The following is a 27,783-nucleotide window of genomic DNA, read 5'->3' as shown; positions in this document are numbered from 1 at the left end:
CCGCTGCGCTTTGGAACCATAGAGCAGGGAATTGTGGAGCGTCCAAAGCCCTCATCTTCTTCCGCCGCGCTGGGCCTCCTCTCCTCTATGGCCCCGTCGTCCTAGAGCGTCACCGGAAGTCCGCTCTCCGCTCACGGCTCTACCTCCGAGATAACGCTAAGGGAAAGCACAGGAAGTGTTTGGCCAGGACCGGAAGTTCCGGTGCGGGGCGCGAAGGCGAGGGAGAAAGCGCGCGGCAGCGGGTGGCTGGGCCTGGCTTCTCCCGCCGCTGAAGGGAACCGGAGCCAGAGAGAAGCGGCGGCGGAGGCGGTGAGTCTCTTTGGGGGACTGAGGCTGCATCCAGACTGGAAAATTAACCCGGTTTGGCGCCGCTTTAACTCTTTGTCTTGGCTCAAGACTGTGGAATTCTGGGAGTTGGAGTTTGTTGTGGGCCCAGAGCAGAGTTTGTTGTGGACCCCATAACAAACTCCACCTCCCAGAATTCCATAGCCTTGAGTCAGGAAGACTTAAAGACAAGCGTTTTCGTGGTGTATTTTGCTGCATTGCAAGCCGCCTCGGTCCTCAGAGAGGCGGATCAAAAGGACACTTCTCTTCTGTTCTAAAAGGACATAGAAATATATGTATATATATATATATATGTGAATCGAATAGAATATATGAATATAATACACACACACACGCCCCTATATATATATCTATATATATCTATCTATATGTGAATAGGATATATATGCAGCCGGCCCTCCTTATCCACAGACTTCTTCTCCCCGGAGTCAAGCGTCTAGGGTTTGAAAATGCTCAAAAACAGTCTAAATTTCAGAGCTCATAGAATCATAGAAAGTTGGAAGAGACCCCAAGAAAGGCCCTGATCCAGTCCAACCCCCTTCTGCCATGCAGGAAATCCAAATCAAAGCATCCCTGACAGATGGCCATCCAGCCTCTGTTTAAAGACCTCCAAGGAAGGAGACTCTATCACCCTCCGAGGAAGGAGTGCATTCCACTGTCGAACAGCCCTTACTCTCAGGAAGTTCCTCCTAATGTTGAGGTGGAATCTCTTTTCCTGGAGCTTGCATCCATTGTTCCGGGTCCTGTTCTCTGGAACAGCAGAAAACAAGCTTGCTCCCTCCTCAATATGACAAGATCAAACCCTGTTTCTCCATTGTTTATAAGGGAGACCATCTTGCTTGGAGAAGAGAAGGTTAAGAGGTGATATGATGAGAGCCCTCTTCAAATAGTTGAACGGAGGCCATATTGAGGAGGGAGCAAGCTTGTTTTCTGCTGCTCCAGAGAATAGGACCCAATGGAGCAGGGGTAGGCAGCCTTTTTGAGCCGGGGGCCGGGTTGCTGTCCCTCAGACAACTGGGGGGCTGAAGCCAAAAAATAAATAATTAAATAATTTAAAAAAAATAAATATATAAATAAACCAGGACAAATGTAGGACAAAATTTTCAAATGGAAGACACTTTTTTTAAAAAAAAAATGGAGGACACGCGAAAAAATTTGCTGATTTTTAAAAAAATGTTAATATAAATGCATGTTTCTGAGGCGTCTATAGACAATTGCCCCCCAAAGGCCCCGGCGGCAATCGGCAGCAGGACTGGGCTGGGGCCGGTCCCAAGGCCTCACCGGGCTGCATCCGGCCCACAGGTTGCCTACCCCTGCAATGGAGCAATGGATTCAAATGAGAGGAAAAGAGATTCCACCAAAATGGTGAAGAGTCTGGAAACTACTGTATATGAAGCCCTATGAGGAACAACTGAGGGAGCTGGGGATGTTTAGCCTGGAGAAGAGACAGTTAAGAGAGGATATGATAGCCCTGTTTCAATATTGGAAGGGATGTCACATTGAGGATGGAGAGAGCTTGTTTTCTGCTGCTCCAGAGAAAAGGACACAATGGAGCAATGGATGCAAGCTCCAGGAAAATAGATTCCAGCTCAACATTAGGAAGAACTTTCAGACAGTAAGGGCTCTTTGACAGTGAAAGACGCAGCCTTGGAGTGTCATGGAGTCTCCTTCTTTGGAGGTCTTTAAGCAGAGGCTGGATGGCCATCTGCCCCAGTGATGCTTTGATTGAGAGTTCCTGCATGGCAGAATGGGGTTGTCTTCCAATTCTATGGCTCTATGATTTAGCTACCAGGATCTCATAACTTTGTTTCCCAGATCATTGGTGCAGATATACCTCACAGCTGCTGAACATCATCCCAGCACTAACATCCACACACTTATTTTTCTGCTTCCCTTTAACTGTCCAAGCTTAGTTGTCCTGGTTCAGACGCAACCCTCCGAAGACTGCCATGCTGAATGTCAAAGCTTTACCATCTCCTGCTTGTTCTCTGTTCTGCAGACAGTAACTCCCCAGCGCAATGGCCGACAGCGACGATGAGTATGACCGCAGGTGCAGGGATAAATTCCGGCGGGAGAGGAGTGACTACGATCGCTCTCGGGAACGGGATGACAGACGGCGAGATGACTGGAGCGACAGGTGAAGCTTAAACTATATTGGGGGTATAGAAAGGATTAGTCTGGACCCTAAAAGACCCCTGCAGGCTTCCTGTGTAGCTTTGGAGGGAAGCCCTCTGAGCCTGCATTTTCCAGTACAGTATTTAAATGGGAACTATAGGGCTGTAGAGACTGCCCCTTTTAGCATCAGATTGGAGCTGTGGCAACCGCCTGCCATGGCCCCAATCTTGCCTTTTCACGGTGCCAAAAGGAGCCACAAAAAAGCACGCCATAATAATCAGCGCCACAGGTTTTCGGCACTCCTTTGGAGAAGCGTCATGTACACGCCGCGCCAGAGGAGTGCCATGACACCACCCGCCATGTGGTGCTGTGCGCAGCATCATGCCAACCTGGGTGCGGAGTTGGGGTGTGCGTCGTGTGGATGCCACACCTTGACTCTGCCCCCATGCCATCCTTAATGGCCAGTCTATACAGACTCTGACTCTTTGCTTTTCATAGCTGTGTAAACAGAACTTTTTATTGGTGTGTTTAGTGGGGACACTAGACAGGGCCAGGGCCTTCTTGGCTCCAAACTGTGGAAATGCTTTTTTAAGGGAAACCCAAGGGAAAGATCTTTTTGTTTAGGTTGACTTTGACAGCTGCATGTTAAGGAAGTGGCTTTTTAAGAGAGGGAGAATAATGCACAAATGAATGGGCCTGAGAGCAAGTCAAGCCTGAACTCCCACTAGGAGCCAAGATGACTAAACTGAGCCTCTGTTCTTCTGGAAATATCGTGAGATGGCATGACTCACTGGGAAAGGCAGTAGTCCTCAGTAGAGCAGAAGACAGTAGGACAAGAGGGACCGTGTGACAGATAGACGGACTGCCATCAAGGAAGCCTCAGCTGCTGCACTGACTTTGCAAGACCTGAGGGTGACCAGGGGGCTCTTGCAGGTCTCTTATAAGTCAAACCTGACTTGATGGCAAAGAACAACCTGTATTTCTCTTTGCTGTTGTTTTTATTTCAGTTGCTGTTGAGCGCCTCAGTCCTCTGAATAGCGTTAATTATTGCATGTATTAATGTTAATTATATACAATAATATTAATTATTAACATTAACACAGCAGTATTAAATGTTGCTGTATCTTGAGCCATATCTGTTTTCTGATCATGTGAGCTACCTTTGGTCCCTGTGTTAGGAGTGCAATAGCAATGAGGTAAAGAAGAAATGAAATGCTTAATAAATGGTTGTCTCAGGTACAGTACCTCTATTTGCTTCATGCAGAGTATAAGGAAACCTCCCTCCCTCCAGCATTCAGCTTCAGTGACTGCTGCCTTGTCTGCTTCAGGGAAAATCCAGTAACAGATAACGCTTTCTGTTGTTGTTATGTGCTGGCAAGTTACTCTGACTTCTGGGAAGTTTGCCATGGTCTCCCAGAGACCTGTCCAACACTCAACCCACTGCATCCCACTGATTCTCATTATGCTTCTTACTAGTTCTGTATTTCTTACTTTCAGGGAGTGGGACAGGGGTCGAGAACGTCGGAGCAGAGGCGAATACCGTGATTATGATCGGAACCGGCGAGAACGGTTCTCTCCACCTCGCCACAAGCTGAGCCCTCCACAGAAACGTATGCGGCGAGACTGGTCAGTCACCAGTTTTATCTTCTCCATGTTTCTGATGCTCACTCTGCACCAGGTTGTTCCTGGGTTTCTGGTTGTGCATGCCACATCTCTGGTTTAAATCAGCCTTTCTCAGTTTGCTACTCTCTAAACAAACTGAGCTCTAGCTCCCATCTTTTTCAAGTGACATGCGCTGTGATGCCTATCTCATTTCCAGGATTCTAGCATCTGATCCAGGGAAGCTTTCAAACAGAGCAGAATGGGTGCATCTATTACCTCTCGTTTGCCCCCAGCAGCTGCTCTGAAATGTAAACTAGTTCAGCCTCTGAACAGTAGCATGTTGCATGCTTTTGTGAACTCAGTTTTTCTGAAGTTGTTCATCAAAATGGCCGTGGGTCCATCCTGCAGGAGTGCATTTTCTGGAGTGAACTGTGATTTGTAGATTTTCCAGTCAGTGTCCCTGACCCCACTTCAATTACCCACATCACATGCTCCAGAAATCAGGATCAGTACAAAAACTTGAATCAGTTACTTTTTGGGGGCCACAGCTCTCCCCTAGAATCTCAAACCAGCATGGGGAATTTGGGCAGTTGAAAAACAAACAAATGATAACTTTTCCAAGGTTTGGTTGGTACCTTGCTCCATTTCCTGGCTCCCTCCCAGTTGCCTTGGGGTTATTGATAGTTTGCTTTGGTGCCGTCTCTGCAGGGACGAGCACACGGCAGACCCTTACCACACTGGGTACGAGATGCCCTACACGGGGGTCTCCACTGGCCCCACCTACGGACCTCCCCAGCCTTGGGCTCACCCAGAGATGCACGTGACGCAGCATCACATCTTGCCGATCCAAGCCAGGTAAGCCCTGCCTCCTGCTCTCCCAGGCCAGCCTTCCACCTCCTCTGCCCAAAGAGCTGGGAGCTGTGAAGGGAGCTTAAATGCTGGCTTTCTTAAGCTCAGGCTTTAGCCTGTCCCAGAGCAAGTGGCTGCAAACACTTTTGTCTTTTCTGCTGTGTTCTGTGACCTTTTCTGATTTATGGTAGCTCTAAGGCAAATATATCATGGGGATTTCTTTGTCAGATTTATTCTGAGGAGGTTTGCCACCAGTTGCCTTCCTCTTGAGGCTGAGAGACTGTGACTTGCCCAAATCTGTCATTCATTGGGTTTCTATAGCTGATTGGAGATTTGAGCCCTGGTCTCCCAAGAGTCCAAGTCCAGCATATATAGTAAATCAATGCACTACACAAAAGCTTGTGTTTTATGGAGCAGATAAAATAAAATAAAAAGTTTGTGCAAGCTTATTCTTGACTGTCTACATTTCGGCCCCAGTTCCTTGAATAACATTTAAATTTTCATGAACATTAAATTAAATTAATACATAAGATAAATACATTTGTTTTATTTATCAAATAAGTAAAATGTATATATTGAATAAAATAATTGCAGCTAGTTACTGTGCAGTTGGACACGTTATGCAGACATGTCTTGGGTACGTGAAAAGTGCGAAACTACAGCCATGTTTCTTCCTTCTCCTCCTCCAGGTTGGGGCACATTGCAGAGGTGGACCTGGGCATCGCTCCTCCCGTGATGAAGAGTTTCAAGGAGTTTCTCCTGTCTTTGGATGATTCCATCGATGAGACTGAAGCGGTCAAGCGCTACAATGACTACAAGCTGGATTTCCGGCGGCAGCAGATGCAGGACTTCTTCCTGGCCCACAAGGATGAAGAGTGGTACGTCTCTCGTGGGCTGGGCTGCCGTGTCCTGGACCACCGGGGAAAGGAAGGGGCTTGGTCAATGACAGCGAGGGGGCTGTACCTGGATGGAAGCCCTTGGGGTGGGAAATATTTTTTTTACAGAATTTGATAAATTGGTCAGGTATCATTTTGTCACTTCTTCAGTAGAAAAGTGTGCCACCTCATGGTCTTCATTGGTTTTTTAAATAGGTGTAGCTCATTAGAATTGCTAGATTTTCACATTGTGTCCCTGTGAAATTCAGGATGCGGGCAAAGAGATCCATAGCTTAGTATCTAGATTGGTAAGAATTGCACTTATTTCTCTTGAAGCTGAACTGTGCCACCCACCCACAGACCCCACAGGAAAAGAAAATCTTTGCCACAGTGACATTGTTAAGGCTCCTTGGCAGCAAAGGCTGGCCTGAGGTGGACCCTAAGAGTAGCCTACTGGCTTATGATTCCTCCCTGGTGAGAGACAATGACTCATTTAGTAAATGGGAGAGTTCTGTTAGAAATATGAGAAAAGAAACTGAACAGTTATGATCCCCAGGTCAAGAAAACATGAACAGGTAACACTGTATGTGAGCAGTAATGGAGGTAATCAAGGAATTTGAGGTAAAGGGAAATGTTGCAGGGGAAACATGAAGTCAGGGAGCTAAGCTGAATTCTGAAGCACACAAGGAGAGATCATGGGAAGGGCATGAAGGTGGAAGGGAGAAACAATGCAAAAATGCTGCCCAGTGAGGTTAACTGGGGTGTCTAGTAGTCCCAGTTCTAACACTTCAGTCACCAAAGGCACCCATCTTAGCTTTCACTTCTCTCTTACATGCAAATTCCCACCAGTGAGCACAAAGAGTTTGTCATTTCCCAGTTTGCTTGTTGGTGTTTATCCTAATGAATATAATTACTTTGCTCCCCAGATTACTGCTTCAGAGCTACATACGTTTACAGTTTTTTAATTTTTTTAGCTTTCAGATTTTTGCCCATCCCAAATCTCAGACCATTTTGATGCTAGGATTTTGGTGCCTGGTGTTCAGGGCTGTCGAAACCTTATTGTATATACTCGACAATAAGTCGACCTCATGTATAAATTGAGGGCACGTTTTGGGTCCTAAATTATGGATTGATATGACCCATGCATATGCCGAGAGTAAAACGTAGGGACATATAACAAAGGATCTAAAGAAGGAAGCAAAGGAAAACAATGCCAAAGAACTTACAAAATCCCAGCAGGCATAACTGTTTGTGCTCACTCCAAAGGCTGGATGGATGAGAGAAGAGATGGAGGGTCAGTGCTTCCAGGGCAGATGGTTCTTTTAAAAAAAGAGAGTTAAAGTACAATACTTACATAGACCCATGCATAAGTCCATCCAGGTTTTTTTGGGTCAATTATGAGACTAAAATTTCTTGACCTGTACATGAGTGTATACAGTATTTCACTATCAGGAAGGGTAAAACACACCAGCTGTTCAGAGTGAGAAAACCCCTTTCGCTTCTGTTCAGTTCATTGGTCTGTTCAGCATACAAAAAGTATGTTATGTGGGCAACTGATTTGCAAGTAAAACTCCACCAGAGATGCCATCTTGTTCCGTTGAGCCTCTAGCTGTCCATCCGCTCACTGGCAAAAGGCGCTTTAAGGGCCCTAGGTAGTAATACTGATGTTCAGAAAGAGGAGACTTCCACCCGAGAGCATCAGGAGCGAGCGGTATGCTCTCGGCTGGAAAATGAACCAGTTTTTCAGTGCCAGTCATCTGATACGTTTGGCATCCCAGCTTCCAAAACTGGGCTTAGCTGCCCTGGAGTGTGGACCTGTGTTTCCAGCCACTTGGTTCCCCTCCCCTCCCTGCCTCGCTGTCCTGATAATTTGGTCTCAGGGCCAGGAGGGGCGGAGGAGCCAGGAAAGAAGGTTAATTGGCAGAGTGGGGAGAAGGGTTGTGTCTACATGGGATGAATGGGCCTTTGCAGCAGAGCAGAAGGGAGCCACAAGAAGCGTGGAGGAGGCTTTTCCCTCTCTTATTGCAGCCTCCCCCAACCAGGAGCCTCCCAGTGCCTTGGACTACAACTCCCATGTCTGCTCTGTCAGCTTGGTTTTATAGTCCAACGCATTTGGTCCACGGGACCCGGTTGGGGAAGGCTGTGCCATTGGGTACAGCTGAAATGGTTGTTCCCCTCCACTTTTCATTTTTAGCCGTTTTAATTTCCGTTACAGTTTTTGGGGTTTGCTTTTTTTTTTTTTTGTTCTGGATGTTAACTGTAAATAACCTGGCCTTTTCTCCCCTCCTCCCAAGAACCTCTCACAGGAGACTTCCAAAAACCATCCGTCCTCAGCCTGGAGAATCCATATTTAAGCCAAACCTTTTGAATATTTTTTCTTCCTCTCTCTCTGCTGGCTTTTTTTTCTTTTTCCATCATAGCTTAGACAGTCAGGGTGTTCACTGTGCACAATGCAGTGACTAGCTGAGTGTGCCTTGGCAGGATGTAGGCAGTGCCAGGGATCCGCAGGCGCATGGCTCCTTACACGCTTTTATTTATTTTTCTTCCAAAGTCCTGCGGCCCAGCGCAAGAGAGAGAGGGTCCAATCTTGATAAAACCAGGTGTGGTTTTTGTTTTTCCTTTTTCTTAAAATCCACTGAAGAAAACTCTCTTCGCTTGGAAGGCTCCGAGTGTGACTCCCCTCAGTGTATGTATGACGTGTTCTGTCTTCTTAAATCAGACATGAGAGAAAATTAATAAAGTCTAAGCACTTATCTTTGTATTTGCAAGGTAAAAAAAAAGATATAGAAGAAAGTGTGCTTTGGATTTGGTTGTGTTGACTTCCACCTGTCCCTTTTTAACTGCTTTCCCCAGTTGATACTGCTTTTAAAAACTGTACCCTGCCAGCAGCCATCTTGTGTCCCAAGGGAGTGGTGCCATTGCAGAAAAGCTGGAGGGAGAGGGGTCAGAAATGACCACCAGTCTTCCAGAGAGGTGCCAGCAGTATCTTGGATTCTGTGTGGCTAGCCTTCCATAGCAGTTCCTTGGCCAAGGTGGGACATATGGGGGCAGGCTGAGCTTTTGTCCAGTGAAACTTCTGTTAAACATCCCTTTGTGTCTGTATAGCACCAGCAGCATACTGTGGAGCATATGGACAGGATAGGCACCCCTTGCTGAGCCCTGAGGAGCTGTGGGTGCTGCCCAGGTTGAGGAGGGCAGGAGAGGTGAGACCAGGGGTGAGGGGGGGGGGATTCAGTGTTTTTAGGGAGGCAGGGGAGAGCTGGTGGGCCTCTGCAAAGGCTTTGTCAGGGGGCAGTGTGGTAGAATGGACACCTGATGTGCCACATTAGGTGTCAGTTCTACCACACAGTAGGACACAACCAGGTGAACTTGTGGGGAGGAAGATTCAGGATAAGAGAGTGAGTTCACAGAAACCACAAAGTATGGGAGAATGCCAGGAGATAACTGGAGCGAGGCCTGAGAAGAGGACGAGGTTCTGTTCAAAACTCTGACCAGGGATATTGTGGATTGACAAGCAGACAAGTGATCATGAGGGAGGAGAAGGCAGCAACCCTTTATGAATCCTCTCCCCACAATGGTTTGGGCCATTTCTGAGTTAGGACCTTTTCACACTGCCTAGTTACAGCAGTATGATCCCAATTTAGCAGCCACGGTTGGCATTTGTAGTTTGGGGAGGCACTAGAAGAGCCCTCTGTGTGAGAATGGGCCTGAACAGATAGGCCAAAATAAAGCTGCTTCGGGTCACTTTGGAGGTATGCTATTTAAATGTTGCATGCGTCCTAAGAGGCTGGAAGCCGTGCCAAAGCCACCCTCCAGCCCTAACAACTGGAGCGCAGCTTTGGCGCAGCTTCTGGTCTTTTAAGATGTGTGTATCATTTAAACAGCATACTTCCAAAGTGACCCAAAGCAGCTTTATTTTGGCCTGTCTGTTTGGGCCCAATGATAAGCACCCCTCCCTCAACTGGAAACCTCAGGATTCCTTAGGAGGAAACTCTGGCATTGAGATCTTCCAGCTAGAAAAGTGCCCATGGACTCAGTCTGCTCCCACTGCCCCCGGTCCCAGCCAGCTAGGAAAGACTTCCAGTGAGAAGCTAATGGAAAACATTGCTCTTTCCCCCATCCCTCTCTTGGCCAACTTAATGCCACTCAACATCCTGCCTTCCTGAGCCTAAAAGTGGCAGCAGACCTCTGAGTGGTGAGAGGGGCTTCAGGCTGCCCCATAGCGATAGACCTTTGCCTTACTGGTAAACCTTTCCCGACCCTCATAGTTTGCCTCTGCCCCAGCCAGCAGCTAGTCCTTTTTTGCCAGAAGTTACTCAGGCCCTCCCCAAAGTTCCCTCTTATTCCTTGCCATCAGAAAAAACTGATGGCTCCTGGATTTTCTCCCATCTTCCCATGCTTTGCATGTGTGAGTTAGTGACCGAAGGGCAGTGCTCCCCGTCCCTGACGCCTGTATGTTGGGGGCTAACGTGCGTCTCCCTCTTCCCTTCCTTTTCTCTGTGTGTGTCTTCCTCCTCACCTTCCCCCCTACTCCCATCCCTGATCATTTGGGTTCCATTCAGGTTCCGGTCCAAGTATCACCCGGACGAAGCCGGCAGGAGGAAGCAGGACTCCCACAACGCTCTTCAAAACCGCCTCAATGTCTTCCTGTACCTCATGGACAATGGCTGGTTTGAGGGCTTGCAGCTGGACATCGACAAAGCCACCGCCATCATCAAAGTCCTGGATGCCGGTAAGTTTGGGTTGACCGTGAAACGTGAAAGAGGAGTTGCCACCTAGGTTTCTGCTTAGGGTGCATGGCTTTATATTTGCATGTTTTAACTTATTTCAAGTGGTTGAATTGCCTGACATGCTTGTGGTCAGTGTAAATTATTCCTCTTGCTTCAAATTGATTTAAACAGTCAGGCCCAGCTCCACCAGGGCTAGCCTGAAGAAGAAGAGCCCTCCCTCCAATCCATCTGCCTTGGTCCAGGCCTCAGAGGGAGAAAAGAACCACTGGACCTCATCCCCTTTCCCTCCTTCATTCCCATCTCCTTTTGTTTCGTGTCTTTTAGATTGTAAGCCTGAGGGCAGGGAACTGTCTGATTAAAAATAATAATTGTAAGCCGCCCTGAGAGCCATTAGGGCTGAAGAGTGAGGTATAGATACCATAAATAAATAATAATAAATCAGCCTACATTAATAGAGTAGCTTAGTTTCAAGTCAAGGGAAATAATAGTCCTACTATATTCTTCGCTGGTTAGGCCTCACCTGGAGTCCTGCGTTCAATTCTGGGCACTTCATTTTGAAAAGAATATAGATAAGTTGTTTAGCCTAGTAAAATAAAAACTGGGGGTGGTAGGATTGCCCTCTTGCAATACTTCCAGGGCTGCCAGAGAGGAGAGGAAAGGTTTGTTTTCCTCTGTCCCAGAGGATAGAACTGAGTCTAGTGGTTTTAAATTACAGGAGAGTAGATTTCGATTGAAAATTAGAAGGAATGTCTTGCAAGTGAGAGCGGTTTGGCAGTGACCAATTGCCTGGAGAAGTTGTGAGGTCTCCTCCTCTTTTAACCATCTCTTGAACTCATTTTTTTAACCATCCCTGCCTGCTGAAGAAACCAGCAGGCTTTGAAAGGTGGGACAATTATTTGTGCACCTTCCAGTTGGCCCAATAAAGGTATCAACACAGTATGGGTTTTTGATTGATTCTTCTTTAAATGTTGGGCATGACAAGTCTGTGGCGCTCGCTCCTCCTCCATGAGGCTCCTCCGTTGGCTTCCCCCTTTTGCTCTCTTTCCACCAGCAGGCCTTTGACTTAAAACTAGCTGTAGTTGTAGAAGGGGTTTTTGTGTGAGGATGTGCTATATTTAAAAAAAAACATTGTTCTATTTTAATGCATTTAAAAATTGTTGCAAATCAGTGTTTAACATAACTTTGTTTTTTAAAAATCTTTGTACTTTGCCTTATTTTAATTGTATTCTGTTTCATCTTGTGTTGTAAACTGTCTTGGGTCACATATTGGGGTAAAGATGGGATACAAATAAATATAATAAACCAAAATAAAATAAATTGTATAGTTTTTGTGGGGTTTTTTGGGCTATGTGCCTATGTTCTAGAAGAGTTTATTCCTGATGTTTTGCCAGCATCTATGGCTGGCATATTTCCCACCCTGTTTCTTTGAAGATGCCAGCCACAGATGCTGGTGAAACTTCAGGAATAAACTCTTCTAGAAAATGGCCACATAGCCTGCAAACCCCACAAAAAACGATGGATGCCGGCCATGAAAGCCTTCGACTTCACAAAATAAATTGTATTTATTTTGCGCTCTCCTTGTGGATTCCTGCATGGCAGGAGGTTAGACTAGATAGCCCTTACAGCACCTTCCAGCTCTTAAGAGTCTCCAGTTCAAAACCAGCTCTGCGTTTTTGTCTTCCTGCAGCTGTCATTAAGATGGAAGGAGGGACCGAGAATGACTTGAAAATCTTGGATCAAGAGGAGGAAGAGGAGCGGCAAGAGAAGGCCGAGTTGGCGAAAAAAGAGGAGGGCCGGCTCTCAGAGACAGACCGCAAAAGCACAGAGAAGGATGACAAGAAAGAGGAGGCCAAGAAGGTGAAGCTTTGGCTGCATGGCTGTGACTCGCGGGTGGGGAAAGTGTGGCCTGCAGGCTGTGTGTGGCCACTGAACCACAGCTTTTGTGGGACCCATTCCACCTCCCCATTTAAAAACAATTGCGCTGATTTCCACCCAGGTGGAAAAAAACCTGGCTAAAAGTCCCCCATGTAAATGCAGCACTTTTAAGTCTCCTGAGCACCGCAAAACCTAAAAATATAGAGGCAAGCTGGAAATTGGCCAGAGTCATGGCATCACTTCTGGTGAGCCTAAGCACAACCATATGAGCAGTGGTGAATATCAGACACACATTGTGAACTTGCCCTCTGCCGTGCCTTGATAACTGCTCTAAGTTGAGCAGAAGTTACTAATGGGGAGCTGGAGACTGTTTGGGCCTCTTCCTAGTCTCTGATGTTCTTCTTCTCTCTCCTAGACCAGTGATGAAGAGACCGGAGAGGATAACGCTAAGAAAGCTTCGGAAGAGGAGGAGAAGCAAGCAGAGAAGAAGGAAGAGCCAGAGAAAGAAGCAAAAAAGGTAGAGCACTGGTGTGAGATTTCCAGCACTTCTCCCATTTGGTCTCCTTTCAAATCACTCTCCCTATTTGAGATCTTGCTGCTGTTCACCAGAGTCCCCATGAGAACTGCCACAAAGTACTAGCAGAGTACAGCAGAGAATCTGATTTTTCCTGATCTTTAAATATCTTTTTCCAGGATTGGGATGGGAGGATTCATCCCATCCTAACAAAAGAAGAGGTTCCCAGGCATCCTAAGAGGGAAACATTCTGATCTGTCCCTACAGCATGTGCACAACCTGGCACGATTATCTTGAGAAACTGCAACTACTGAATACCACGTTGTTCTTACTTGCTACTTGCTAGTTAATTGAGGCCTGCTCAATTAACTAGTAAATTCCCAGTTACTACTGCATTATACATTCCTTAAAGATAGAAAGCATGCTTATGGGATGGATGTGAGAGCTTAATGATTACTCCTCGACAACATCTCTGGACATTCCAGGCGCTTTCTTTTAAAAAGTCATGTGAGAAGGAAGTCTGTAGCTTGTTTTACAAACAGATTACGAAAATGAAGCCATAAGTATGTGGAGAGCTGTGCAGATTCAGGTTAAAGGCCAGTATGGAGGATGTGTCCTCCATCACTAGGCAGAGAGGTTTTCTAATCCTTGCCAGCATCATGGCCCAACATTAGGAGCTGTTCTATGACCTCAGTGGATGCAAACTCATGTATAACTGTGTTTGCATACTGTAGTTTGCCTGATTTCCTTCAAAATCGAAAGACCTGCCCAGGGACCTTCCTTTCTTCTGCCCCATTCAGTTTTTGCAACTCCATTGGGGACTTGGCCCCACATGTCATTGATTTGTCTTTGGTCAGGGGCTTCATGCTTTGTCTATAATGTAATTTTGGAGGCATGAATTTAATTACTAAACAAAATAGCAGATCTGTGTCTTATAGCAGGTTCAGCCGGGCTGCACACAATAGAAAATGTTGATCAATGCTGCAGTTTCTGTCCTGTGATGGCAAGCCTCTTAGAAGTTGGAAGGTGGAAATCCCTTTGTCAAAAAAAGATTTGGGAACCAGTATGCCCCAGATGCCAAAGGCGTGAATTGTGAATTTCAGCAGTGTGTGGATTTCTTTTTGAAAGGGGAGTAATAATGGAGAATTCAGGCCAGGGAGCAACAGGAGTTGGGGGTAAAAGGCTGTCAGATTAGGAATGGAAGTGGCTGATGGCCATGACTCTCTTTGGGCCCACAGACCAGCCACAAACGCAAGAGGAAGCGCAGCGGGGATGACAGCTACGACGAAGGCAGCGTTTCCGAGTCAGACTCTGAATCAGAAAGTGGCCGCCCAGAAGAGGACGACAAAGAAGGTCTGTAGTTGCCACATAAAGGTGTATAGGTGCCACAAGCAGTCCAGATACCTCCATTTTCCACTGCATTTTCCACTCCGTTCCCCTCAAAAAGGCAACGGAATATGATGCAACATTACTTCCTGTTGCCATTTTGAGAAGGACTGCAGAAACAAACAGAAGTATTTAGGGTTGCTGGGGAATGGGGTGTCCCATAGGACACTTGAGGACCAGAATGAAATTTGTCCAGGCCCTTGTTACTGTTATTTTTTGCATCCCACTTTCCCCCCAAAATTGGGACTCAAAGTAGCTCGCTACTGAAAAAACAATACAGTTGCTCACCCATGTCATACAAGAATAAGCTATTCATATCCTATATTTAGTTTCTCTTAACACAGTTGATAGCACCCAAGCCACTATGGATGAATGGAGAGAGAGGGAATGTTTTCATCCCGCATCTCCAGTTTGGTGGGGGTCCTGAAGGTTTGGGAGATGTGGTGGGGCTCTATAGCCAGGATTGGAATCATGTTGCCCCCAGGTATTTTAGGGTTTTGACTCGCAATACCCTCAAGCCAGAATATAGCCAATAATGAGGCATGCTGGGGCTGCAGTGCAACCACATCGGAAGGGCTGCACAATTTCCAGCTCCTATTCGTTGGCTGTTTTGACTCTGGAGTCGCCCAGAAATGGGACCTACTTGGAAGCGGTCTTGCTCTGAGTTCTTTGCTATCTGTTTTTGACCCACAGATGAAAAGCCTAAAGAGGAGAAAGCTGCCACTAAAGAGGGTGAGGAATCTCCCAAGGCCAAGGAGAAAGATGGGGAGCCCAAGCCGCGCCCCCTCCACAAGACCTGCTCTCTCTTTGTGCGCAACATCGCCCCCAACATTTCCCAGGCTGAGATTGTGGCGGTGAGTTCAAGCAGGGTAGGGACGGTTTGATGTGGCTGGTGCCCTTCTGGCCTCTCTCTGTAACCACAATCTGGACCCAAATCTCATTGGTCATAGAGAAACAGACACAGTTGGGGGCATAGGGTCTCATGGACTTCTGGAGACACTCCACCAGCAGGGAGGCATGGGAAGGAATGCCCCTCTTTCCATGGCACCCCTGCCAAGAGTTCAGAGTAGATAGTCTTGCCTCAAAACACCAAGATTCCCACCATGGTTAGTGGCAGGTAAAGCTGGGATGTGTCGTCAAGGTCCAGAGGTTTCTAATGGTGAGAAGGTTGTCTTGCTGAGCATTTACTCCACGTGGGTGGGAGAGGAGAGGCAGCGGGATAACCTGGATGGATTTCCTCTCTGTACTTTGACCACCTAGCTCTGACTGCCGTCCTTTCTTTCCTTCAGCTCTGCAAAAGGTACCCTGGCTTTATGAGAGTGGCTCTATCAGATCCCCAGCCAGAAAGGAGGTAATGTCCACTACCCCATTCCCACTTTTCCATCTGTTTGACTACCTAAAGATATATGTTATAGAGCCAGTGTGGTGCAGTGGTTTGAGAGAGACCAGGGTTCCTGCTTAGCCACAGAAACCCGCTGGGTGACTCACTTGGGCAAGTCCCAGTCTGCTCTCCGCTTCAGAGGAAGGCAATAGTGACAAACCTCTGGAACAATCTTGCTAAGAAAACCTGAGGGGGGGGGGTGTAACTGTATCTTTAAAGTCAATGTGGTGCCTGATTTAAGTGTTCAAGACTGAGGGTCCAGGATTGGAATCCCTGTACAGCCGTAGTAACCTGCACAAGTCACACTCTTCTCTCAACAGCCTGAGATGAAGACAATAGTGAGAAATCTCCTCTGAATAATAAACCTGGTCAAGAAAATCCTAGGATCTGGAAACCATGTCCAATGAGGAGCAACTTAGGGAGCTGGGGATGTTTAGCATGGAGAAGAGAAAGTTAAGATGTGATATGATAGCCCTGTTTAAATATTTGAAGGGATGTCATGTTGAAGATGGAGCAAGCTAGTTTTCTGCTGCTCCAGAGACTCAAACATGGAGCAATGGATTCAAAGTACAGTGGTCCCTTCCCTTATGTGGGGATCTATTCCGAACCCCCACCCACCCCCGCATGAAAATTTTTCATATGCTCGAGCCTCATTAAAGATAATGGGACTCATGCCCGCAGTAGCGTGTTGTGGCGCACCGGCACCACTGCTTTTTCCAGTGCAGCTTCCAGCATATGCTGGGAGCCGCGTATGACGCAGGGTGCGCTGTACAGGAAAACAGATTTCATCTGATTGTTAGGAAGAATTTCCTGACAGTAAGAGCAGTAAGAGGGTGGCAGTCTCCTTTGAAGGTTTTAACCAGAGCCTGGATGCCTCTCTCTGTCGGGGTGTTGATTGTGTATTCCTGCATGGCAGGGGTTGGATTCTGGATCGCCCTGGAGGTCTCCTCCAGTTCTAGGATTCAGGGATTCTAGGATAGGGTCAGAGTCTGCTTGAAGGCATGTGAACAGCAGTCAGTGTTACAACAAGAAGTACTAACCTTCCAATATGAGGTAGACCTAACCCAGAATCCTCTTGAGCAACTGTGATTAGGGTCTACCTCAACAGAAGCAGTTTCTGGGATGTTCTACTAGGAGGTACCAGTAACTCCTTACCCAGCGTTTCTTTTCCTGGCTGCCCAGTGGCTGCCAAATTGTACAAGTCCACACAGACAGCTGACCCAAATGGCTCCCTCATACCTCTCTCCGGGGGGGTGGGGGGCTGTCTCCTTCCCAGCAACATGTAATACTTCAGGGGTGGTCTTGGAAAGATTACTCTTCACTGCTATTCCTGAAAATTCTTCATCATCTAGCAAACCCCAGGAGCGATTTCTAGCACAATTGTGTGAAAGACTCTGCTAAGTTACCCACAAGAACACTTTTTGAAAAGCCTCATCATCCCCAGCAATACAAAATGTAATTGTCAAGCAACAGGCAACTGTCAGCTTCTGAAATGTGTGTCTTAAACTCAGAGCAGACTATGTTAAGCTGCTGTGTTTTCTATCTGCCCTACCTTGCAAGGCTGTTGTGTACATAAAACAAGAGGGCCAAATATGACAAGCCTTGGAGCAAAAGGCAGATCCATGTCTAATGCAGAATTGTAGCACTCTGGTGTGTGTATATGTGTGCGTGCGCGCGCTATTCAGCATATCCAGAAGTTAGCTGCTTACTTTCTTTTCTTGTTTTCAGGTTTTTCCGAAGAGGTTGGGTCACCTTTGATCGCAGCGTCAACATCAAGGATATCTGTTGGGACCTCCAGAACATTAGGGTAAAGCCAAGAGGAAAGGGGGCAAGCCCAGCTTCCCAAGTGTGGTGGGCAAGGGAAAGGATGCCTTCCTTGAATTGTTGAAAACCTCCAAGGGGATTGCGTTCCAGCACTTGATGGGGCTGAAGGCAAAATCTTCAGGCCAAAAATCCCAGCATTTTTTGTGTTGAAAGCTCTTCAGAACAGGAGGAAGGGGCCATGGCTGTGTTCTCTTTATTCTGACACCTGGATTCAGTCTCCAGATTCTGTGGCTCTCACTTCTTTAAAATATTTTAAAACTTCTATTTATTCTTTTTAGAATGCAATGGATGACAAGCAAATCAGTCTCTGCCACCCATTTCTCCTTGAAATTGACAGTATAATTAAAACAGACTGTCAGCTAAAATCGCATACATATATTATGAAATCACCTACAAATTATCTGTCCATCCATCCATCTTTACATAATATCTGTTATTAGTTTCCTTGTATGTGGGTATGCACATGCCATGCCATACCAGAAATCCAGTCGATGAGAGATTCATCTTCATCATTCAGTCCTTGACCAATGCCAGGTTGCCACAAAGTTGTCCTCCTCTATTTCTCTCCTGATCATACAATAACAGATGGTTAATTTTTCTTCAAGCGCAACTGACCATATCTTCTTAAGATGCTGACAGAACGAAAAGTCCTTGGGCATTTCCCATTTCAGCCCCTTAGGATGGGGTTGGAAGAGGGCACAGCCATCTTCCCCCCCCCCCCTTGGAGAGTCAGATTCGGCCTCCGAGCCCTAAGGACCCCTCCACCCTTGTACTGAACTCACCTTGCCTCCTCTTCCCAGCTGCGGGATTGCGAACTGAGCCCCGGGGTGAACCGTGACCTGACCCGCCGCGTCCGCAACATCAACGGCATCACCCAGCACAAGCAGATTTTGCGCAATGACATCAAACTGGCTGCCAAGCTGATCCACACGATGGACGACCGCACACAGCTGTGGGGAGCTGGAGAAGCCCGTCCTGCCTCTGAACTCTCGGTCAGTTAGGTGGGAAGAAAGGGGCAGAGGGCTGTCTGCACAGTGAGTGATCTCGTATTTGGCCTCGGATGTTTTAACACATCTTCAAAGGGAAAATTGGATCCTGGGGCCTCTCGGTCTCGGGGGAGTGGGGTGGGGTTGTCTTAAGGTTGCCTGGTCTGCAGGGCTCCCCTGTCCATTGTTGTCATGTGCTGTCAAATCATTTCAAACTTACAGCAACTCTAAATTATTTAAGCAGGTTGGACATGGCCTTCCTCTGAGGGTGAGTAAGTGTAACATGCCCAAGGTCACCTAGTGAGTTTCCATGACTGAGTTGGCATTTGAACCCTAGCCTAGCGCAATCTTAGCCCAGCAGTGAAACCACTACACCACACTGCTTCTGCTTTCCATTGTAAATACAACAGAGAGTCTGCCAGCACCTTGAAGGCTGACAGAGTTATTGTACCATTAGTAATGTAGAAAGACTCAGGAACCCCAAGAATCAAAGAGTTGGAGGGGAACCCCAAGGGGCATCCAATCCAGTCTAAGAATCCACAGCTAAAGCACCCATAGGAAATGGCTGTCTAACCTTATTTTAATGAAGAAGAGTCCACACCAAGCGCACATATGTACTAGTCCACTCCACTATGGAACAACTCTTGCTATCGGGAAATTGTTCCTCATGTTTAGTGTGTCTCTTTGAAACAAGGTGTAGAATTTCAAATGACAGCAGAGGTGTCATGGATATCTGCCAGCGCAGCAAATCCTGAGCCAAAGCATCCCTCAATTTGGCAATTTAAATTCTGTTTAAAAATTTCCAAGACAGGAGAGTTTGCCACTTTCCAAGGTAGTCTGACTGTTGAATGGTTTTTACCATTGCTTTTCTAATGTTTGGTCCATTCTTTTTGCTTGAATTTGTTGGGTTCTGCTCTTCTTCTTATGAACAGCAGAAAACAAGTTTGCTCTATGCATAGCATCAAGAGCGGGTGCGGGGCAACTGTGACTTTCTGGTTTTTTGTTTTTCTTCTTTGTGTGTGTGTGGTTTTCTTGGGGGTTTTTGTGGGGTGGTTGGCCTATAAGTCCCAACAGCCCTCTCCGGAATGCCCACTGGTGATGGATCATGGGAGCTGCAATCCAAATATTTCCACAATTTCTGCCTACCCCCTGCCAGCATGCTAAGAACTGACGAGAGAACTGTAGGAAGGATAGGCCCAGACTGGGCTCTCCATGGGCCCCTTTGCCTTCAGGGCCAGATGACTGAATTGTTTTGATGCATCCCATTCTTGTTCACCACATGTTCTTTCTCTGTCCTCCACTCCAGAGCCTTCCTTCCCAGAACCCCATCCTCAAGAACATCACTGACTACCTGATAGAGGAGGTGAGTGCTGAAGAGGAGGAGCTGCTGGGCAAAAGCGGGGAGCCTTCTGAAGAGCCCCCCAAAGAAGGAAATCCAGCAGAGATCACCGTGGAGAGAGATGAGAAACTTGTCAAGGTGACTGTGGCAAAAGGGGATGGCTTTTTGGGGTGGGGGGAGCCAGTGGGGAGGGTGGCATCTTTCCTGTCATCTCAAGGGGAAGCTGGCCTTTCTCGGGGGGTCCTTGACTCCACCACATTTGGTAAGGACAGGGGAGAGGGCCTTCTTGGTGGTTGCTCCCAGACTTTGATAGAATCATAGAAGAGACCGCAAAGACCATCCAGTCCAACCCCATTCTGCCATGCAGGAATCCAAATCAAAGCATCCCTGACAGATGGTCATCCAGCCTCTGCTTAAAGACCTCTAAGGAAGGTGACTCCACTACACTCCAAGGAAGCAGCATGTCCCACTGTCAAACAGCCCTTACAGTCTCTCAGGAAGTTCCTTCTAATGTTGAGGTGGAATCTCTTTTCCTGGAGCTTGAATCCATTGCTCCGTTGTGTCCTAGACTCTGGAGCAGCAGAAAACAAGCTCGCTCCCTCCTCAATATGGCATCCCTTCAAGTGTTTAAACAGCTGTCATATCACCTCTTAACCTTCTCTTCTCCAAGCTATGGAGATTCTTTCCATTAAGAGGCTATGATGGCTCCTTCGTCACTCTTTCCTTCAGCAAGTAAAAAAATCTTCCTGTTCTGTGCCAATTTCTGGGTTTTTTATGAAGCTTTTATGAACTCTACAGATTGCTTAGTTCTTTATTAAATAGCATTGACACACACATGTCTCTGTGTCTGTATATAATTGATGTTTTTGTATTGTTTAAATCTGTACTGGTTTTAATAATTTCTAAGTTGCTATGAATTCCGTTATTGAGGGAAAGGCAGGATATAGATGAGGATCATCATCATCATTCCCCCAGGTGTACTTTGGGGGTCTCATCATTGCCAGCCTCTTTCTTTCTTTCTTTCTCCTCCCCGGCAGGTGCTGGACAAACTCCTCCTATACCTGCGCATCGTCCACTCTGTGGATTATTACAACACTGCCGAGTATCTCAACGAGGACGAAATGCCCAACCGCTGCGGCATCATCCATGTGCGGGGGCCCATCCCGCCCAACCGTGTCACCCACCGGGAAGGTATGGCTTGGGGAGAAGAGAAAAGTAGCATGTCTGGACTCTGGTGATGTCAGGAGTGGATAAAATGTAGCCCTGAAGGTGCATATGGCTCTCTTGACCCTGCTTGACACACTCTCTGGACTGCCTTTTTGGAGAGGGAGAGAGGTTGGATTTCTTCTCCTTTTAAATTGGCTGCAAGGCACCTCTCCGCTGCTCAGTGTTTTTTAAAATAACTTTTGTAATATCAAAAATGGACTTCCAGCTTCTTTTGCCTTGGTTCTGTTTTGCTGGCATTTTTGGCAGTCTGTGTCAGGCAGTCCCACGATCAGAGGATTGGCCCCTGGACCTGCTGTAGTTGCCCACCCAGCTGCAGGATATTTGGGGCTTCTTACTGACAGTTTGCCAGCCAAAGGGCCAGTCTAGCTAGGGCTATTCCTTGTTGCTTTGTAGTATCTCAGTAGCCAGTGTTTGTCTCTTTGATGAGTGAGTACCGCTTTATTTGAGGATCAGGAATTCATCCCTCAATACCAAGTGCTCATAAGTGGGGCGGGAGATTGGTAGTGGGTTGCACATGCATACCTTGAAGTCGCCTGTTGCCTTAAGGTGACCCCATGCATTTTATGGAATTTTCTTAGGCAAAGCATGCTCAGAGGTGGGATAATTCTGCATGATCTTAAAACTCCTTGCTACTGGAATCTCTCTAAATTGAAGAACAGCTCATAGACTTCATTGCTTCATGATAATAACGCTCTGCTCATTATTAACCGAACATTCTCTCAGTGAACAGGATTCTTTGGAACGTCCTGGTTCAATAAATATGTTCCAGAAAAGGGGATCGCCTGTGCTTGCTCTTCAGGTCATAGTTTCACTAGGATCATAATCCAGCACCCGGAAAAGAGGGTGTCTGCCCCTTTGCTCACTGGCTGGAGTCTTGGTCCTCCAGGTTCCTTGCCTTCTGCACACGGGGCTTTCTTTCCTGCTTGCAGCCAGAATTGGATCCCTAACTGGATTCTCTGTCCTGTCTGCTTTTCCCTTCAGTGGCCGAGTGGCAGAAGCTGTTTGAGGACAAACTGACCCCCTTGTTCAGTGTGCGAGAGTCCCTCTCTGAAGAAGAGGCCCAGAAGATGGGCAAGAAAGACCCCGAACAAGAGGTGGAGAAGTTTGTCACATCCAACACCCAGGAGCTGGGGAAGGACAAGTGGCTGTGTCCCCTCAGCGGAAAAAAATTCAAGGTGGGCCCAGAGCTCCCTTCTTCTTGGGCCCAAGGGGCTCTGCCAAGCGGGGAAGGCAAGCCAGGTTTGTAAAGGCCCAGATTCTCTCTTTTTTCCCCACCGGCAGGGTCCTGAGTTTGTCCGGAAGCATATTTTCAACAAGCATGCGGAGAAGATTGAGGAGGTGAAGAAGGAGGTGGCGTTTTTCAACAACTTCCTCACGGATGCCAAGAGGCCTGCGCTGCCCGAGCTCAAGCTCAACCAGCCGCCGATACCAGGGCAAGGTAAGCGGAGAAGGAAGAACGAAGAGAGGGGTCCCTCTGAGTACTGGGTCACTGACAGGATCATTTTCCAGGTGGGAGTTTGAAAAAGTGACTTTGTGGGAGGGATGCCCAATTTCAGATGCTGGGAATTGGGAGTCCCCCAAAAGTCGCTTTTCCAAACTCTGTGGCTGATTACCACCAGCCATTTGAGGTGCCCCAGAAAAAGAGATCTGGATCTCATGAACTGTCACCACGCTGTTTTAAATCCAGGCAGCATGTTTAGCCGTTGAATCTTTCCTGCACGGTTTGGGTGCAGCTGACAAAAAGGTCCTCTGGGTGACTGAGCATTACCAGTCTACTTCTGCCTGGCTGAAGTAAAGGTCTCTAAAGAACCTGAGGTCACAGAGTGGATAATATGAGAGGAGGCGATCCTGTGGGTAACCTAGACCCAAACCATGTAGGGCTTTGCCTTAATGCCCGTGAATAGGATTAGGTCACTATGGACACCAGTTCCCAGGCTATGTCCCACTCTTTCTCTTTCCTTTCCAAGCTGTAGCATGGAATTTTGGCAGGCCTTCTTGTCTCTCGGTTGGAGCGCATTGCGGTGCCTAAACTGCCTTGGTTCTCTCTTTGCAGGCCTGGCCCCAGGGTTGCCTTACCCTCCACAGGCACCCCAGGGCTTGATGCCCTATGGACAGCCCCGACCCCCAATCCTGGGATACGGAGGTACGTCTTCTGGGTCCAGTGCTGGAGAGGCCTCCCCACAAGAAGGCACCGCAGAACCGCTTTATTTGTCAAAGTGTTTCCCCTGTAGCAGCACCAAAAGCTTGAAAGAAGTTGCCTTTTTTGGACTATACCTCTCTAGATTCCCCCCAGCCGGCATGGCAGGTGGGGCATTCTGGGAGTTATAGTACAAAAAGTACAATGTTTCCAAGTTCTCATTGCAAAAGGCTGAGGAAGCAAGTAGTTTCACCTGATCATCTGACATGTTCTGTCCTCTTGCCTCTGCTTCTTCTACACTCCAAGGATGTCAGGCTTGCTGATCCTGTATTGGCCAGGCAACGGACTAGATGTCCCCTGGGATCCCTTCCTTCTGTAAAGATTGCTTACTCTGAAGGAGACAGTTTTGAAGCCTTTCTGTCAGGAATATTTGGCTTGTCGGTTTCAAACATATAGCCAGATTACTTGCCTGTGAAATAGATAGGAATGTGGAGGAAGCTGCTGTGACTTTCTGCATGCGTTTTTCTAAACGTAGAATGACAAGGACCTTTTAGAATGTGTGTTGTTGTGCCTTTGAGTTCACTGACTGTTAGTGACCAACGTAAGATTTTCTTGGCAAGTTTTCTTCAGAAGTGCTGTTGCCTTCCTCTGAGCTCAGAGGTTCCCTCCGAAGCTGAGGCATTGATCCAGAAGAGGAAGTTTTGCCATTCCTGTGGGGCTGAGACTTGCGCAAGGCCACCCTGTGGGTTCCCATGGCGGAGTAGAGGCTTCAAACCCCAGAGTCCTAGTCCAGCACTCCAACCGCTACCCCATGCCGGCTCTTTAAGACAGAATTGGGTTTTACATTGAGTCGGTGCTGTTTTTTCAGTTCATGTTTTCACTGACATTTGCAAGATTGAGAATTACCTTTGGAGATAAAGGTTCAGAAATGATGATGATGTGGAACTCAGCTTGGAGTGAGTGGAGTTAATTTATGCCAAGCGTTACGCATCAAGGCTTAGCAATAGGCACATATTTGGGTGTGTTGAGTTACTGTTTTGCTGGGAGCACTTACGTTTTGGAAAAAGCAGTTTAATGACATGTGTCTCCTTTATGAATTGACAAGAAGGGAGACGGAACCAAAGGCACGCTGCTGCCCTGGCCATGCACAGAAGTCTCATGTTTGTCTCTCTTGGTCTCTTCCCAGGCGGACCCCCTTATGCTCCTGCCCCATATGCGGCTGGCAGAGGGAACTACGACACTTTCAGGGGGCAGGGAGGATATCTGAACAAACCCCAAAACAGGTATGATTGAGTGAGAGTAGCCCAGGATGGGCAAATATGATGCAAGAAGGAGGCAAATCTCACAGCTCCCGTTTTTGGCAGGAAATGGCAACCAGATGCCACTTCCGATGACAGTGTTTGGGTTTGTTGTGTGAGGAGGGAGGTTTGACACACATTTGCCACCCTGGAGGACTGAAAGAAGAATTTGGGGAGGGGCTCAGGGAATGGAGGGCACAAAAACGGTGGGGATGTACATACTCCCACACACCCCTAGTTCTGAGAAGGACTTGGCTGTATTTCCAGCCCCCCGCAAGACTTTGTTTAGTACAAAACAATGACCTTTGTCCCTGCTATAAAATCAGCCTTATTGGTGGTAAATGGGTGCCGCTGGTGGTCTACAGCAGAGGAAGGTGTCACAGTCCTTTTGTGGATTGACCCCCTCCCAGCTGGTATTAGGAGTGGGTCCCTCAGCAGCTCATTTTACCCCGCTGTGATGCCAAGGCCAGCGCTCCAGTTCCCCATAGGCTGGCTAAATGGGGAAACCCTGTGCCAGGGCAGGTGTGTGCCAAAGGAAATCTTGTCTAGTGTAGGAGCACAATTCTGGGGAATTGAGAGGTGATGCACCTCCAGCCCAAGAGCTACAAGGACAGTCTAAGCTATGCTGCTAAAAGGGAAACCTACTACAGTGGGCCCTTGGTATCTTCTAGAGCTTGGCTCCAGGACCCCTGTAGATACCAAAATCCATGGATGCTTGTCCCATTATATGCAATGGGGTATTGTTGTTGTTGTTAATTTTACAGTAGGTCCTTAGCATCTGCTGGGGTTTGGTTCTAGGACCCCTGTGGAGACCAAAACCTGTGGATGCTCAAGTCCCATTAAACACAGTGGTATAGTAAATGGTATAAAATGGCAAAATCAAGGTTTCTTTATAATTTCCTGACTATTTTTAAAGCCATGGATGCTTGAATCCAGGGGTACTGAGGTCTCTTTTTTAGCCTTGAATTGCTGAGCTGAAAGATAAACCAGTCAGCAGGGCCTACCAAAAACAAATCAATCCTTGATGGGCCTCTAGAGAGCTGTCAAGGGTTGGCCGTGATTTTAACAAGGGCTTGTAACTCCCTCCTGTCTGTCTGCTGGCAGCTTCCTACACCTGGTTTGGTAACTCAAGGAAAGCCAGCTGCTGGGGCCCGGCGGTTTGCATTGCAGCCCTGCGCTTCCTTCTCCTCCTCTTTCTCATGAGGAGTAGTGGGCTTCACGCATTGGGAGAGGTGGGCATCGCCAATTCACCTCCCGCATCTCTCCGCAGGATGGTCCGAGGGGACCCCCGCGCGATCGTAGAGTACAGAGACCTGGACGCCCCAGAAGACGTTGATTTCTTTTGAGTGAGAAGCGCTGCCGAGATGAGTTTAAATTTCTTTCCCTCCCTTGTGGTCACCTTTTTTTACAAAGGAATGCCTGTCCTCCTCTCTCTTTCCTCGCCGCGGGTGTTGCTCTCCCCATCCTCCCCTCCCCAGGACACACTAAACATGCCCCTCTTGTGTGTATGCTTCTCATGTTTTAGTTCCAACTGGATTTCAATAAACTCCTCAGTTGAACACCCATCTTGTGGGCTCGGTGCTGAGGTCTTATCACATGCGTTCATCTAAGTGGGATGGTTAAGAGCATTTCCAGCCACCCTTCGGAGGAAGTGGGGTTGAGTTAGTAACAACCGCCACCAAGTTGTTGTTCTCATTGGCACGCAAATACCAGATGTTACCAACTGCAGTTGTGGACCATTAGGGATTTGGGTTCTGCCTTAAGAACGGCAGAGTCAATGAAATATCCTCAGATAACATGGCATATGCCAAGTGGCCTTGCTTTTTGTAATTGTGTTCTTGTTGGCCTATTTATGGCTATTTCATTCATGTGTTTTGTTGCTCCCAGAGCACCCCTTGCCACTGGGACCATAGTATTACCATTACCATTCCAAGATCTAGCCATGTTCCATTGGAAAATCAGTGTGCAAAGGGGTCTTGCCACATCTTTGAGACTAATTAAAAGCATTGGTAGCATGAGCTTTTGTGGGCTTAAGTCTATGAAAGCTCATGCTCCTAATGTCTTTGCTTTGGTCAGTCCCAAAGGTGCTACAAGATCTCTTTGCATATTATTATCATCATCCAGCAATGGCTTCCCAATTCCTAGGCTCTTGGATAGAACCTGAACCACTGAAGGTCCAAAACTTGTCTCGGTATCCCCAGGGCGATTGAAGCGGTGATGTTGATGACTGAACAGCAGTAGTAGTAATAGTCCAAGTTGAGTATAGGTATCCCATCTGCACCCCTCTTTCTCTCACATACACCTACCTACCACCTTTTCCTTGTGCAAGGAGTTAGATAAGGAGAGCTAAGGTTAGTTGGGGGGATTATGGAAGTTGTAATCCACAACCTGACTCCCCCCCCCCCCCCCCCCCAGCAGCTTACTGTTTTTCTAGTTGCTTTTGCTGCTGTTTCTTCCCCCCCCCCCCTTTATTTTCTGGTGCTCTGAAGGATCTCTCCAATGTTTGTCACACACACTTACACTCTCATGCGCCATCCTCTTTATCCGAGCTGTGAGCAACCTGTGGCCTACTGCAACACCCAGCAGTCCCCTGTGCTGGCTCTCGGGTAATAAGGGTTGGAAGTCCAGCCACATCTGGAAGGCTAATGGTTGCCCAGTGCCCTGCTGCGTGGGCCAAAAGCTTTCATGCTTGGCTGTATCCCCCTTCCTGCCCACACAGGCACAGTTTTTATTAGCAGTCGCTGCAGAGATTCACTTGTCTTTGAACAACACAAAGCTGCTTCAGGATGTTATTTGTCTTGGCTCTAAATGGAAGATTAATGGGGGTGTGGTTTGACGAAATAAGGAAATAGCAACACCAACAATGCTGCACAATTTTTCTCACCCTTTGGAAATTAAGAATCTCAAAAGACCACAAGTTGGCATTTGTCCAGAGGTGGGTGACTAAGATGCTAAAACATACAGCAACCAGGAAGAGGAGCTGGGCCTGGGTTTAGACTGGAGAAGAGGGATGTCCTGCAGAATGCTGGTTCTCAAGGTTTTGGCCCTCAGCTTCTGGGAGTTGAAATCCAAAAGACTTGAGGGCCAGAAGCTCCTGGCTGCCATGGACAATGATCTGGGTGCTGGCCCTTGAAGTCCCAAATATCTGTGTGGGTCAGCTGTAGGGCCAAGGGAAAGCCACCAGGGCCAGACGTCATTCCCACCAATCCGGACATTTTGCCACCAGCCATACAGAGCAGCAGTCAGTTCCCTCCATCTCTGTCTACTTGGGAGTAAGGCCAGCGCAACCGCTTCCCTGGG

At 47.5% G+C, this 27,783-nt stretch overlaps 1 protein-coding gene across 2 annotated transcripts; it reads left to right on the top strand.

The window, feature by feature from the left end:
• The first annotated feature begins 153 nt into the window (after nt 1–153).
• On the top strand, nt 154–26,048 carry SRRT (serrate, RNA effector molecule). Of its 2 annotated transcripts, XM_042472733.1 has the most exons (20): nt 154–309; nt 2,345–2,482; nt 3,958–4,086; nt 4,771–4,917; nt 5,601–5,789; nt 10,349–10,518; nt 12,204–12,373; nt 12,807–12,908; nt 14,144–14,258; nt 14,985–15,145; nt 15,581–15,642; nt 17,401–17,479; nt 18,297–18,488; nt 19,789–19,959; nt 20,859–21,012; nt 22,030–22,223; nt 22,330–22,486; nt 23,102–23,191; nt 24,372–24,468; nt 25,754–26,048. In XM_042472733.1, exons 2-20 carry the CDS (start codon nt 2,364–2,366, stop codon nt 25,827–25,829), a joined length of 2,574 nt encoding a protein of 857 aa, XP_042328667.1. In that variant the 5' UTR covers nt 154–309; nt 2,345–2,363; the 3' UTR covers nt 25,830–26,048. The 2 variants fall into 2 exon arrangements, with proteins under 2 accessions (XP_042328667.1, XP_042328668.1); XM_042472734.1 differs by lacking the exon at nt 23,102–23,191.
• Nucleotides 26,049–27,783: the final 1,735 nt, after the last annotated feature.

The sequence above is a fragment of the Sceloporus undulatus genome, chromosome 6, assembly GCF_019175285.1.
Source record: "Sceloporus undulatus isolate JIND9_A2432 ecotype Alabama chromosome 6, SceUnd_v1.1, whole genome shotgun sequence".
Classification (NCBI taxonomy): domain Eukaryota; kingdom Metazoa; phylum Chordata; class Lepidosauria; order Squamata; family Phrynosomatidae; genus Sceloporus; species Sceloporus undulatus.
The sequence above is the reverse complement of the archived record's forward strand: the minus strand, read 5'-3'. Positions and strand labels throughout refer to the sequence as shown.

Bases quoted from the DNA above. Each gene is read 5' to 3' on its own strand.
- SRRT (XM_042472733.1), top strand. From the start codon at position 2,364: ATGGCCGACAGCGACGATGAGTATGACCGCAGGTGCAGGGATAAATTC. The intron at 17,480-18,296 runs GTAAAGCCAAGA...TCCTCTTCCCAG, and splicing joins GGGACCTCCAGAACATTAGG to CTGCGGGATTGCGAACTGAG. The intron at 22,224-22,329 runs GTGGGCCCAGAG...CCCCACCGGCAG, and splicing joins TCAGCGGAAAAAAATTCAAG to GGTCCTGAGTTTGTCCGGAA.